This window comes from Halichoerus grypus, chromosome 4, assembly GCF_964656455.1.
Source record: "Halichoerus grypus chromosome 4, mHalGry1.hap1.1, whole genome shotgun sequence".
Taxonomy (NCBI): Eukaryota; Metazoa; Chordata; class Mammalia; order Carnivora; family Phocidae; genus Halichoerus; species Halichoerus grypus.
In genome coordinates, this window is record NC_135715.1 from 102076980 (window position 1) to 102092383 (window position 15404).

The 15404-nt window shown below is 35.1% G+C and overlaps 1 protein-coding gene across 9 annotated transcripts in view; it reads left to right on the forward strand.

Annotated features, from left to right (window-relative positions):
• The window catches only part of R3HDM1 (R3H domain containing 1), a 130448-nt gene that overhangs the window by 52499 nt on the left and 62545 nt on the right, over positions 1-15404 (forward strand). For all 9 annotated transcript variants that reach the window (XM_036079097.2, XM_036079119.2, XM_078070732.1 and 6 more), the window contains one exon: positions 4060-4183. In XM_036079097.2, the coding sequence (XP_035934990.1) occupies positions 4060-4183 (124 nt within the window). The remainder of the gene's footprint in view (positions 1-4059; positions 4184-15404) is intronic.

Genomic DNA, 15404 nt, shown 5'->3' on the forward strand with positions numbered 1-15404 from the left:
CCCTGCTCAGCGGGAAGCCTGCTTCTCCCTCTCCTGCTCCCCCTGCTTGTGTTCCCTCTCTCGCTGTCTCTCTCTGTCATATAAATAAATAACACCTTTAAAAAAAAAAAAAAAGAATTTGTATTCTAGGGACGCCTGGGTGGCTGAGTCGGTTAAGCGTCTGCCATCGGCTCAGGTCATGATCCCAGGGTCCGGGGATTGAACCCCGCATCGGGCTCCCTGCTCAGCGAGAGCCTGCTTCTCCCTCTCCCTCTGCCTGCCGCTCTGCCTGCTTGTGCTCTTTCTGTCTCTCTGTCAAATAAATAAATTAAATCTTAAAAAAAAAGAAAAGAACTTGTATTCTATCATTTTAGTGTTTTGTGATTTCTTTTGGTTTTGTTTTGAGATAAAGTTCACATAACATAAAATTAACCATTTCAAAGTGAGCAATTCAGTGACATTTAGTACATACACAGTGTTTTCCAACAATCACCTCTCTCTAGTTCCAAAACATTTTATTTTTATCACCCCAAAAGAAAACTCTACTCATTAAGCATTTACTACCTAATTGCCCCAGCCCCCAGCTCCTGGCAACCACCAGTCTGCATTCTGTCTCCAAGGATTTGCCTATTTTGGATACTTCCTATTAATGGACTCATGCAATATTGTTACCCTCTGTGTTTGGCTTCTTTAGCTTAACATGTTTGATGGTTAATCCACGTTGTAGCATGTATCAGTACCTCATTCCTTCTCCTTCTTTTGTCTGAATAATATACCATTGTATGAATATACCACCATTTGTTCATTCCACCTTTTGCCCATTGTAAACAGTGCTGTTATGAACATGTAGGTACATGTTTTTATTCAGATATCCACTTTCATTTATTTGGGTATATACATAGGAATAAAATTGCTGAATTATATGGTATATCTATGTTTAACTTTTTGAGAAATCGCCAGCCTGTTTTCCACAGTGTCATTTTATATTCCCGTCTGCAATGTATAGAGGTTCCAGTTTCTCCACATTTTGACAAAGTAACACTTACTATTTACCTTTTTTAAAAGTTGTTATTATTATCTCAGCTATCCTGGTGATGTGAAGTGGGTATTTCATTGTGGTTTTGACTTGTATTTCCCTAATGATTGGTGGTGTTGATCATCTGTTCATGTACTTGTTGGCTGTTGTCTGTCTTTGGAGAAATGTCTCTTTTAAGTCCTTTGCCAATTTTTTCAGGAGATTGTCTTTTTGTTGTTCAGTTGTAAGAGTTCTTTATATATACTATATACTAGACCCTCATCAGGTGTGTGATTTGCAAATATGTTCACCTGTTCTATTGATTGTCTTTTGACTTTTTGATAATGTCCCTAATGTATAAAAATTTAACTTTGATGAAATCCATTTTATCTCTTTTCATTTTACTGCTCATTGCTTTTCTAGTCATATCTAAGAATCCATTGCCAAATCCAAAGTCATGAAGATTTTATCCTTATGTTCTCTTTTAAGAGTTTTGTGGTCTTTAGCTCCAATAATTAGATCTTTTATCCATTTTGAGTTGATTTTTGCATATGATAATGAGGCATAAGCGTCCAACGTCATTCTTTTGCATGTATGTATCTATCTGTTCTGGCATCATTTGTTGAAGCATTCTTTTCCCACTGAATGATTTTGGTACCTTTGTCAAATATCAGTTAACCATAAATGTAAGAGTTTATTTCTGGGCTCTCAGTTTATGCTATTCTCTATGTTTCCACTTTTATGCCAGTACTACACTATTATATTACTATATCTTTGTGGTAAGTTTCAAAATCAGGGATTGTGAGTCTTCCAACTGTTCTTTTTCAAGATTGCTTTGACTATTTGCTGATATAGCTTGCGATTCCATGTAAATTTGATGGTTGGCTTTTCCATTTCTGCAAAAGAGGCCATTAAAATTTTGATAGAGATTGCATTGAATCTGTGGATTGCTTTGGATATTACTGCATCTTAATATTAAATCTTCCAGTCTTAATGAACATGCGATGTCTTTCCATTTACTTAGGTCGTCTTTAATTTCTTTCATATTTTACTGTTCCTTGCATTTAGTATTCTCTAAGTATTAGTTGAGCCAATGTGGTTGATTTGTGTCTTTCAGATCTTTTATCCAGTTCTACCAATAAGTGATAGTGGATTTGTCTATTTCTCCCTTAAATTCTGCCAGTTTTTTTAATAATATTGAAACCTATATTAAGCGATTTATATTTATCATTTCTACCTAATATATTGACTCCTACCATTATGAAATGTTTTTCTCTCTCTAGTACTGTTTCTTGTCTTAAAACCTATTTTATCTGACTTTAATATAGTGACTTCAGCATTCTTTTGATGAGCATTTAAGTGGTATGCCTTTTCCATCCTCTAATTTGTGACCTTAATATTTAAAGTCTGTCTTTTGCATATAGTTATATAGTTCATCTTTGCTGTTCTATCTAGTCTCATTGGAATGTCTAGTCCTCTTAGCTTTAATAGGTCTATTGACATGGTTAGAGGTAGGTATGCCACATTGCTATTTGTTTTCCATTTGTTCTATCTCTGTTTTATTCCTATATGCCTCCTATCCTACCTTTTGTATTATTTGAACTCCTTTAGTGTTCTAATTTATTTTTTCTTTGGCCTTTTTACTACAGTCCTTTAAATCTCATGTTTGTATAGTTTCTTTAGGGATATGATCTGTATCTTTAGGTTATTACTATCTATTTCAAGTTCATATGAAACTGCAAGTAAAATATAGTAGTCATATTGACAGTATAATTTTATTTACCTTCCATTGTTTGTGCTGTTGTCATATACATTGCATGTGTATACATTATAAATAAAATATATCATGGTTACGATTTTTGCCTTAAACAATGATGTCTTTTTTTTAATTAAGTGGGAGAACAGTGTATACTCTTATTTATACACATACTGAAGAGTATAATAATAGATTAAGATCTGAAATTAGGACATACCTATTGCTTGCTGATACCTCCAGGAACAATTAAGGGATCACAAATGTATTGCATCTAATGGTTCAAAAACAGAAGAATGTTAACAGTAAATTTAGGAAATTCTTGGCTTATAACTGATCTAGAAATTCTGTATTCAACTGGTTTCCAGATGAAATAGGCACTCTTTAAGATGTCTACAGATGTCTCTTCTTTTAGAAGTAACCCGATTGGAAGACAGAACCTGAAAGAGCTTATGAAGCTAATAAAGTTAATTTACCACAAACTTCTACATCACTGAATTGATTGTTTATTCCTTATTCCAAACTAGGTCAGATTACTTTAAGAGAAATGCACAACTGATATAAATAGCTCCGGAAGGAAATAGAATTAAGCTAGTCTTACTGGGTTTTTCCCCAGCTTTATTAAGATATAATTGACAAATAAGATTTGTATTGGCATTTTAATTTACATTAGAAGTATGAGAAAAAGAATGGAACCAGCGCAACTGTGTATTAGCGTGAGAATAGATAAATAGGCTGATTTATACAATGACTGCAGTTCAGCATTCAGATTGAATGAGCATGAGTGTACATGTTTCAACCAAGATAAGTGTCGAAAAAGAATGTTAATTGCAAAATAAGTTGCATAGAGTTTTATGTAGTAGAGCACCATAAATGTAAATTTTTTAAATCCTCAACAATTTTCTTTACGGATAACATATATATAGTAACAGTTTAAAAACATTTATAGGAATCATATATACCAACTATAGGATAATGGTTTTTCTGTTGAACATAGAGCAAAAGAATGTTGGAGTGAGCCCTTAGCTATTTTAATAGTGTTTGGTTTTATAAAAGAGGGAGAAAAATCTGAAACAATTATGCCCCAAAACTTTAAACCTATTAAATCTAATTGATGGGCATATTTGTAGGTGTCTTTTGTTACGTATACTGCATGCTTGAAATTTTTAAAAAATTTTTCAGTTAAAGCTAAGAAAATATTTTTTTAGATGGCATTAAAAAGAAGTATTACTCATTACACTCTGTTGTTCCTCAGAGAAGACATTTCTATTGCAAGTGAAATGGACTTTTTTTCTTTCAATACTTACCCTAGATGCCAGCCTGTTACTGTGCTCCAGGCCACTATCACTCCAGTCAACCTCAGTACCGCCCAGTCCCTTCTGTCCATTACAATTCACATCTAAACCAACCACTGCCACAGCCTGCACAGCAGACAGGTGAGTAATATTTCTGAGGCTATGATCTCTTAGCTACGGATATTGCTTTTTTCATTCTGCTTTATTTCAGTCTTCATTAAGATATTGCCACACTCTGCCTGTCAGGGGTCTCAGATATGATCCATATGAATATACAAACCACTGAGATTGAAAGAGTGGGCAAATCTTAGCACCTGCCAGAAAATAACTCTTGCCAGGTTTATATGGTAAAGTGTTTAGAGCCATAATGAGAAGACTGTACCAGGCCAAGCAGAGTGGTGAGCAGCTGCATGTTGCTCCCTGCCATTGTAGTAAAGCCTCCTTTGGGGACCAATAATCCACCTCTGTTAACAACAAAAGAGAGATGAGGCAAGCTACAATGTCTCCTGAACAGCTAACTAGAAGCAAGGACCCAAGTGACCCAACTTTGAGAATTTAGCCTGGTGAAGATGTTTTGATATTGGTGAAGATATTTGATATTTAAAAGGAATGATGTCCTTAAATATCTTTTTTGTGTTTTGTTTTTCGGTTTGCTGGTTGTATAGTGAAAGGTATTTTTAAACCAAATGCAATCTAATACTAGGCATATCTCATATGTTAAAACTCAAAAGATTCTTTTCCTTTTGCCCCTCTTAAATTTTCTTTAAGCTTTCAGTGAAAACTGCTGTGACCTCAGTGGAAAAAACGATCTTGACTGAATTCCTTTCTGTGCTTCCCACCTAGATTTGTATTTCTGCCCTAGATGTGTAATAAGGTACTTTTCAGCCTTCCATACCTCTAGCGGTTGAAGCGGAATGTTTATTGGTATCTTTGAGGCCTTTTTAGCTGGTTGTCACTGTTGGAGGCTCTCACACTATATCAGCATGACTCACTGAGGCCACAAAACCCTCCACTTAGGTAGTTTCTTGCTCTTGATATTATGTGCAAGTCTTAAGGGGAGCCGCAGTTTTAGGAGAAAGATGCCTGCACCAGGCAATCTGAAGAGAAGTATTCTTGCTTCTCCCCACTTGAGCAGTCTTCGGTGATCATTGTGACTCACCAACTTCTTAAACCAGAGAGGATTCTTACTTATCACCCGTGTAGGGGAACTTTCAGGTTCTTAATCCATTGTTCCTAGGAGTCATCTTACACTTAGTATAAGGTCTTCCCATTTTTGTGGCAAATGTTCTTCCAAAGGATATTGAGTACAAACATTGTTCATTTTAGCCAACTTAGAATTTGTCTTCTTTCTTAATTGTGACTCCCTTTAGTTCAAGTTTTCGTGAAGTTTGATAATACAGTCCGCTTCAAATTAGTACAGGCTCTAATTTTGAAAGTCATCAAAAGTTGTTCTTTATATGAGAATATTCATTGTGACACTGTTCATTCATTAACTTTAAACACATTGTTGTTTTATTCTAATAAAAATTATTTTCTGAGTTTTCCTGGGCCACAGTGACTGATGTTTCATATTGTTTTGTCTTGATTTTTTTTCTTTCAAAATTATAATACAGACTATAGTTAATGTCATGATAACAAAAAAGAAATTTACCTTTACTCTCCCAATTCAAATATCTTCTGTGTGACTAATTAACTTAGTTTATTAGTACAGCCAATTGAGGCAAGCAGAGATCCTTTGCTCTATATTTGTTTGAGCTTATTAGTTTCATTCTTTTCCATCGCTAAACTTTTATTCCTCTGCATTGTCAAACTGCCTACAGAATGAAAACTTTCAGTCACAGGCCGGACCAGTGTGCTTTTACAAATGCATCTCAGCAAAAATATTCCCACGTAATGGAAAACAACTGAATATGCCACTCCTCCCAGTTGAAGGCCAAAATATCTATGTTATAGGTAGTAGGTGTTTTTATCATCAGTGATACTTTAATTGTGGATTTTTTTCTAATGCTAATTATGGTGAGAAGGAAGGAAACGAAAGTAAGTTAGATTGCATCCATATAGAACAGGCACAGAAAAAAGTACATCTGAATAGTTTTTGACATTATGTTTGACTCTTAAAGTCATCATAATATAACTTGTTATATAAAATTTGTCCTTCCAGTTATTTTATGTACTGTCCTCTCAGTTTACAGGCGTAAGTTAGTTGAATATCATTCAGTGTGAAGAAAAAAAAGAGAAATTAATCCTCAAAGCATTCCTTACCTGAAAGGGAAAGGAATGTTATGTTAATAAGTACAATAGCAAATTCCTCTTTAAAGAAAAGTTCATAGTGCCAGTGGCAAGTATTGTGTTGGTAATTTTAACCTTTTAATGGAATTAGTAGTATTTTAACTACTAAAAAAGTTATAATCTAAAAATTTGTAGTTAGCTGATGGTTATTTTTTATCTTAAAGCATATAGAAAAGTGTGCATTTATGTTTGTGTATATCCTAATAGAAAAGTAAAATGCAGTGGGAAATGGACAAGGCAATTTTTTCTAATTTTTTTTTTTTAACAGATTTATAGCAATTTCTCCTTCCATAATTTACATTTTGATATGTACACATCATACTTTCTGGATTTCATTTTTTTATTCTTTTCCTTATATTTCCCTATATACATTCCACCATCCCGGTCTGATTAAAATTAGAAATAATTTGTTAATGTCTCTTACATTTTTGTTTCTTGTCAAACAACATTAAGTGAAGAAACATATTTTCTTTTATTACATAAAAGGGTAAGACTAATTGTTCAACCAAATAATGAAAACAATAAATTTGGAACAGTTCTTCACTGGGGCACAAATAAATAATTTTTAAATGTTTGTATGTGAATTTAAAGAAATTGTCCCCTAACTTAACAAATCCAATCGAATTAAGTGGTTTTTGGGGTTTTGGGGGTTTTGTTTTTTGGGGTTTTTTGTTTGTTTTTACCTATTGAATTAAGTATTCTTAAACCAGGGGATATGGCAAGAGAAATAAAAGATTTTCTGTTATTTTCCCTTTTGGCGGCAGGAAGAAGGTTGGGGAGATATCTCAAGGATAAAATGCTTTGGTCTTCTATCCCACATGCGTGTCAGAGGTCCACAATAGTTATTGATCCCCTTAACAACAAACCTCTCATCTCTTACGGGACTTGAATTGAAAACAGTGCTAACCCTGTTGCTGAGGAATGAATATATATATCTTGTGTTATGAATATGAAACTGTCGTGGTCATTCAAAACAAGGTTAAGTCAACCCCAGTCAACAGAAGCAGAAGAAATTCTGGCTACGTGAGGATTTTCAGACAATGGAATGTATAGTGTGAAAGAAAACAAAATAGGAGTAAAATCCTGACAGCCCTTCTTCATTTTTAACTGGTATTAGATCTATCACTTAAAGCTTCTGGGTTTCAATTTACTTGCTTGCAAAGGGAGGTTTACTGTATTGGCTATTGAAGCCTCTGTGTACTCTAAAATTCCATGATTCTGGTTTCTATCTTATGTGAGACCTTTTTAGTTCAGAAAGGTAGAATATTGGAAGACTGGTTTGCAATAGCTTAGTGACTTACTGTCAATAACTGGAGTCACACAGACAACTATTTCAAAAGATACGGTTATTTGCCATTTACAATAGTAAGGATTTATTATCTTAACCCTTTATCATAAACTTTACAGCTTGAATACTATAAGGTATACTACATGTAAGGAGCTTGATATAAAGAAACCGTTCCTGCACATAGTACTTAGAGCAAAGATTTTGGGTTTATGCGGCCCTGGCTGTTTTCTGTGTAGCTGCTTTCATTCTTATGACTCTTTTTTGAAAGGTTTGCAGCTTTACCATATATGTTTAATATTTTGCAATAATTGGCCTTGTTCCTGAGCTGTTGGATTCGGGGCCGTAGCACTGTCTGAGAGGTTTACATTTCTCACAGTGAACCGGTCTCTTTTTCAGCTGCTTCCTGGCTTCCTTTTACTCAGGTTTCCACTGCTTTTTTTCTTTCTTTTTTTTTTTTTAATGCTGTATTAAGGTATTAATATTTGCTTATATTTTCCATATAATGCCTTTTATTCATGCATCATACTCAGAAATAGGGATTTGAATTTAAATGACAACCTTGTCTTAATATAATTTACCTTTTAAAAATTTGTGAAAGCTATTGCTTTAATTTCTTTTCCAAAGCAGATTTGAATGACAGATTCAGTTTGGTTTATAGCTTTTCTTAAAAATCTAATGGCTTAAGCATGCCAAACTCATTAGCAAAAGTCTATTGCTACATAACTTTTAAGGAATATTAGTGTGCATTAATGCATGCCATCTAATGGACCTAAGACACCTAAAAGCATCTGAAACTACTTTGGCTCTGACTAAGGATATAATTCAATTTTTTTCCCCCAAACTGTGATATTTTATGCATGTGGGAAGCAAAATGACTTTGTAAAATGAAATGTCATTTTAGTTTTGCCGCCAGTTGATAAATGCAAAGAATATCAATGCATTATATCATCAGTATTAGCTTTTCAGGTAACTCAAACTATGTGGTTCCAATTAAGCTTCGTTACCAGCAGACTATAGTAGGTTCCCGATGAACCACACCATAGAAGGAACATTTTAGGATAAACAATCTGTGACATGTGGAGAATATTGGCAGCATTGCAGAACACAAATTTAAAGCTGACTTGGTATAAAAGCAAGGAAGAAATTGATATATTGGATAAGCATCAGAGGGATGATATTAACAGGGGACTTAGCTGTGTTAAATAGGGACTTTGGTACAAAGTTAGTTTCTTTACTGGCATCTTTTGACTCAAGTAAGAGGAATTTTGTAATGATGTTACTTCGTGATGGCCCTGGTTATCCTTGTTTTTTTCATTGATTCTATGAGCTTTTCTGAGTATTGTGTAACCAGCACAGATTCAGACATTGTGTAATACCTACAAATCCACCTATTTCCCTTTTCCCTCTCCATTAACCTGCCGCCACTGAAACTTGGAGCCAAAAGTATCTGGTAAGTACCCACCGATTTCCTTGAGCTGTGCAGACTCTTCCATGGGGTCATCATTTAAATAGCCCTGAGTTATAACCTCTACGTGGCTGTTTTTATTAGATTCGTTTTTTTGTGTTTGTGTTTATGTTTATTTCAGGCACAGAAGTAGTGGAGCAGAAGGTGATACAGGAGAAAGAGTAGTGAAGGTGTGCTGGTGTTTGTGTCTTCTTCTAAGTGCACCAGACACTATCCTTAGTTGGACTTGCCTGCTCACTAAAAATGTGCTGCAGGTGTGTAAGACAGACCAGGATTACAAACTTGAGGTTTTGAGGATTTGGAAACAGTTCATCTAAATTGCACTGTAGATACCTAGTTACATATAAACTTAGAGTTGGCAAAAATGGCTTATCAAAACAAAAACAAATCTCCCCTCACACTGCTTCTGCTATACAAGTTTAGTCTTGAAAAACTTAAATGAAATCACCTTAGATTTAGGGCTGTTCTGACAAAGCAGTTCTTCGGTTCTTTTTATTATCTTTCTTATTATATCTAATTCGTATTACTAAGAATGCTTTCCTTTAACACAGACGCTGTTCAGGTCACCTGCATAAAGTAAAACTAGCCTGTTAAAGCCTGTGCAATACTTTTCTGCTGAGCACTGTGTTTCCTTCTTGCTCTCTTCTCTGTTGAAGTGAAAGAGAGTTAAAAATAGAATATTCTTTGGAGCCCTCCAGGGAAGTGCCTAAGCCATCAATTTATATTGTCCTAGTTCTCTTTGCTTGCAGAATTGATTGTACTCTTCTCTGAAAGTGCTGGAAGAAATGGGGTAATATTGCAGCAGTGCAGTCCTTTAACAAAGGAGAATGACATTGTTAAGTAACACCTATGTTGAGGTCTGGAGGTTTTTACTCTGTTGTTTGGTATCACTTTTATCAGCATTGCTTACTTTACAAAATACAAGTTTTCCCACAATATTGACACAAATTTCTACAGATGATATAGATCCTATTTTCCTCTGACTTCCAGGTTAAACCTAGATAGATCAAAGGAATGATTTGTGGTTTTTTTAATTTCTGATATACTGAAACACTTATTATTAAAGGAAGAATAATTTAGGTGTAGCCAAGTTGGTGATATATTGCGTGTTAGAATACTGGAAATACTCTTAGAATTTTTTTTTTCTTCTTCCAAGTTTTTATTTAAATTCCAGCTAGTTAACATAGAGTGCAATATTAGCTTCAGGAATAGAATTTAGTGATTCATCACTTACATACAACACCTGGTGCTCACCACCACAAGTGCCCTCCTTAATACCCGCCACCTATTTTTTTTTTAAAGTTTATTTATCTAAGTCATCTCTACACCCAACATGGAGCTGGAACTTACAACCTCGAGACCAAGGGTCACATGCTCTTCTGACTGAGGCAGCCAGGTGCCTCTACCCAATCACCTATTTAACCCATCCCCCTGTCCACCTCCCCTCCAGCAACCTAATGGTACTTTTCATTCTCTAGGAATCTACTTCCTCTTTCCAGGTCTTCAGCTTTCTCCCTCTTTTCGAGATCACTATTTTTTTTTTTACTCATACTTGGCAGTCTTCAAACTATACCATCTAAACTATCAGAACTATGTCCCTTCCCTTCCTTTTAGACTGAATAATTAGATAATGAACTTGAACCACAGTGCCACTTCTCTACTGCCACTCTGTAACAGTTGACACTTAGCAGCCTGAGATTCCTTTGCTTAAACACAGGTTCAGAGGAATTTGTGAGTAACTTGAACAGTTCTTTTAAATGTAAATTTTATTTACCAAGTGTGCATAAAGTGAGGCATACTTGTGATTAGATGATCCTTTATATTATGTTGCTAATAAATTATTGATGACTTTGTCTTGCATAGACAGTGGTAAGGTTCTTTAATTTGATTAGTAGAATGATGTGGTGGATTTTTCTGTTTTTAGTGCTTTCGAACTGAATATTTCTAGTTTTCCCTGTGGTTATAGTAACTTTAACCAACATAATTCCCATGGTCTTACGTCACCCAAAAAAGTCGATTAATCTTTTTTCCAACTTTTTTTTATTTTTATTTAAGTAATCTCTACACCCAACATGGGGCTCGAACTCACGACCCCAAGAACAAGAGTCACACATTCTTCTGACTGAGCTAGCCGGGCGCCCCAGTCTTTTTGCAACTTTTAATATCCTGCTCTTTAGAGAATATACTCCAAAATTAGATACTTTTGGGGTGCCTGGGTGGTTTAGTAGGTTAAGCGTCTGCCTTCGGCTCAGGTCATGATCCCAGAGTCCTGGGATCGAGTCCCACATCAGGCTTCCAGCTCAGCAGGGAGTCTCCTTCTCCCTCTCTGCCTGACACTCTCCCTGCTTGTGCGCACTCTCACTCTCTCTCTCTCTGACCAATAAATCAAATCTTTAAAAAAAATTACATACTTTTCAACTAGTTACTAGGTTGTGGGTTTTTTGTTGTCATTATTGGAATGAGTGGTCTGGCATCTCATTGTGACTTCTAGAAAAACGTTTAGGCACCTGTCCAAATTACCCTAGAATTCACCTCCTGAGGTGCTAGTCATACAGAGTATCAAATGTTAAATGATACTTTTTTTCAGCCATAACAGGCTTAGAGTTAAGAGTCCTTAAGCCCTGGCAGCTTCCTGCCCAGTGGGGTTCATACCTGGTGAGTTTTCCTGCCTCAAATATAAACGTGAATGTAAAGCTACTCTGTATAGAAAAAAAAATCATTGCTTCACAAGCACTTAAGACTTAACCCATGATACAGAACATTGCCCTTTGTACACAGGCATCCAGGTTAAAGCTAGCTTTGCCCCACCAGGTAGAGGCTGATTTCTTGGCAAAACAAGTCAACTTTGCAGAGAAGAGATCCAGATAATGAAAATTCTGTTAAATCTTGTGTGGATTCATCTGAGATATAGAAACAGAGTATACATTTTGAGCAAAGTCAGCCTTTGAAGCAAAAAAGCAAAGCTAAACCCCAACAAGAAACATTGAAGATTGGCATGAAAATACTTAGGTTGAGAGACACAGATCAAGGGACATGAACCTGAAACATGTCACCATTTGAGCCTCCTTTTCCTCTTCCAACTGTTTCATGTACATGTGAGATCTAATTATAATAAGGCAAGGAAGTGTAATCTTGAAATACAGGAGGTCACAAACCACGCACCTTGAGAGTAATGGGCAAAACAAGTAAAGAAGAGTCCCTCCCAAGGAGAGGACATTATGGGCTGATCGTTTAAACTCTTTGATGTATGGTCTTTTTTTTTTAGCTCCAAGTTCATATAACTACCATCTGCACCAACTGTTCAGCAACTTTTCACTCTGATTCCTATTTTGGATAACCATATTTATACATACAATCTTAAATTCAAATGAAAAAGGTTCCCTTGTTGTTTGACTATTTGCAATAATTTTTTTCCTATAATTAAATTTATCTTGAGACAAGTATCTTAAACTACAGTAAAAGTCTTCATTAACCAAAATACTAAAAAAATGGAAGGAGACCAAGTATATAGTGTTCCACTTATTTGAGCAGTATTACTCTAATACTCTTTCTACTTCAACATTTGTCCCTGAGAAAAGTAAATTTTAGAATCAGACTACTATGTGAAAATCCCAGCTACAACACTTACCAGGAGGTAACCTTGGGCAATGTGGTGTGAACCTCTCTGTGCTTTTGTTTCTTCATCTCACTTCATATATAAAGTGCTTAGAACAGTGCCCAAAACCTAGTAAATGTCATGTAATGTTAGCTACTAATGTTACTTTGTGTTACCATTAAAAAAAAAAAAGAACATTATGTAGTATCCTAAATGAAAAGGCATAGGAATTTTGGGCTAAATTTGTGTTTGGTCTGAATTCCAGAGTGGCCAGAGGAAACCGACATAGTTTGTTCTAAAATATTTAGTCTTTTTGTCTTGTTAGCTTCTTAACATATGCCCTTTCCTTAAAGTACAACAGAGTCACATCAATTGACTTCTTTTCTCATCCTTGAATTGTTAACTTGAGGTCTAAATATGTTCTAAGAAAATTTACTTAAATAGTTCCTTCCCATTTTTTTTGTTTTGTTTTTGTTTTTATTTAAATTCAATTAACATATAGTGTATTATTAGTTTCAGAGGTAGAGGTCAGTGATGCATCAGGCTTATATAACACCCAGTGCTCATTACATCACATGTCCTCCTTAATGCCCATCACCCAGTTACCCCATCCCCCCAGCCCCCTTCCCTCCAGCAACCCTCAGTTTGTTTCCTATGAATAAGAGTCTCTTATGGTTTGTCTTCCTCTCTGATTTCGTCTTGTTTTATTTTCCCCTCCCTTCCCGTATGATCCTCTGTTTTGTTTCTTAAATTCCACATTTGAGTGAGATCATATGGTAATTGTCTTCCTCTGATTGACTTCCCATCATTTCTAAAAATTTCTGTTAATCTTATCTATCCATAGCTATGGAAACATTACATGGAAAAGGTTTTAAAACAGTATGTGTGCCATTTCTATAAACAGTGTAAGTGGATATTTATATTATATCTGAGCATAGAAATAAGGCTGTCTATATATACATGTAAATTGTGATTATCTATGAGTAATTGTTCTACAAAAATGGATTTTTCTATAGTGGCTTTTTCCTTTTTTGTATTTTCCAAATGTTCTACTATGAAAACCTATAGTATAATCAAGTAAGGCTTTTTTAAGAGATGTTTTAAATGTCCAGACTTATTCAGAAATATTGAAATAAAACCTTTGTTTCAAGCTTTCTGTATTAAATGTAAACTAAAACAGTTTGGTGTTACTCCTTATCAAGTAAACACTTCGAGATTAATGACATGAAATCTGCATTTCAGCTGCAGTGCAGATTCTAAGGAGAGGATTTATGAGTGACCAAGAATTCATTAATTCACTGAGGTGCTTTGTAATCATGCGGTCAAGTTTCATTTTAATGAAAGGGCAATTTAATGTGTTTAACCGTATTTTAAACATGTTACCTTAAAACTTAAGTTCAGCTTTTGCTTACAGAGCCATTTGCTGAACATGAAGAGTGAAAAATGCCATTCTCGGTCTGCCTGTCAGCATGCATAGTAAGCTTCTGGTTTCATGTAGAAGCATATATTATTTTGATTCTCTATTAAGAATATGTTTTTCTCTATTATCTATTCAGTGAGTATAATATTGAATGCCTGCTTACTGGCTTAGCCCTGCAATAGCTGATACGGGTTTCTTTGTTTTTAATGGGGGTGGAGAAGGGGGATGTTAAAGTTTCTAACCTTACTCTTAAAAAGCACACCATTTAATTTTTGGTTTTTTAAGGCATACATCATGAGAGAACAATTAAAGAGATCAATTTTATATTACCTGTAGAGTTTCTTTAAGTATAATTAACATACAATGTCGTTAGTTTCAAGTGTACAATATAATCATTCAACAGTTCTGTACATTACTCAGTGTTCATCAGGATACCTGTACTCCTAATCCCTTCACCTGTTTCACCCATCCTGCCAACCACCTCCCCTTTCATAACAACCTGTTTATTCTTTTTATTTAAGAGTCTGGTTTTTGTTTCAATCTTTCTGTTCCTTCCTTTGTTTTGTTTTCCAAATTCCAAATATGAGTGAAATTATATGGTATCTGTCTTTCTCTAGGTGTATCCATGTTGTAGCAAATAGCAGATTTCATTATTTTTTATGGCTGAGTAATAGTCCATGGTGTACATATATTATACCACATCTTCTTTATCCACTCATCTATCAGTGGACCCTTGGATTGCCTCCATATCTTGGGTATTGTAAGTAATCCTGCAGTAAACATAGGGGTGCATATATCTTTTTGAATTACTGTTTTCATTTTCTTCGGGTAAATACCCACTAGTGGAATTACTGGATCATATGGTAATTCTACTTTTAATTTTTTGAAGAACCTCCATGCTGTTTTCCACCATGGCTGCACTGGTTAATATTCCTCCCAACAGTGCACAAGGGTTCCTTTTTCTCTACATTCTCACCGCTTGTTATTTCCTGTGTTTTTTGATTTTAGCCATTCTGACAGGTATAAGGTGATATCTCATTGGGGTTTTGATTTGCATTTCCCTGATGATGAGTGATGTTGAGCATCTTTTCATGTGTCTGTTGGCCATCTGTATGTCTTCTTTAAAGAAATGTCTGTTCATGTCCTCTGCCATTTTTTAATTGGATTATTTGAAGGTTCTTGTTGTTGACTTGTGTAAGTTCTTTATATATTTTGGATATTAACCGCTTACCGGATATATCATTTGCAAATATCTTTTCCCATTCAGTAGGTTACTTTTTTTGTTTTGTTGATGGTTTATTTTGC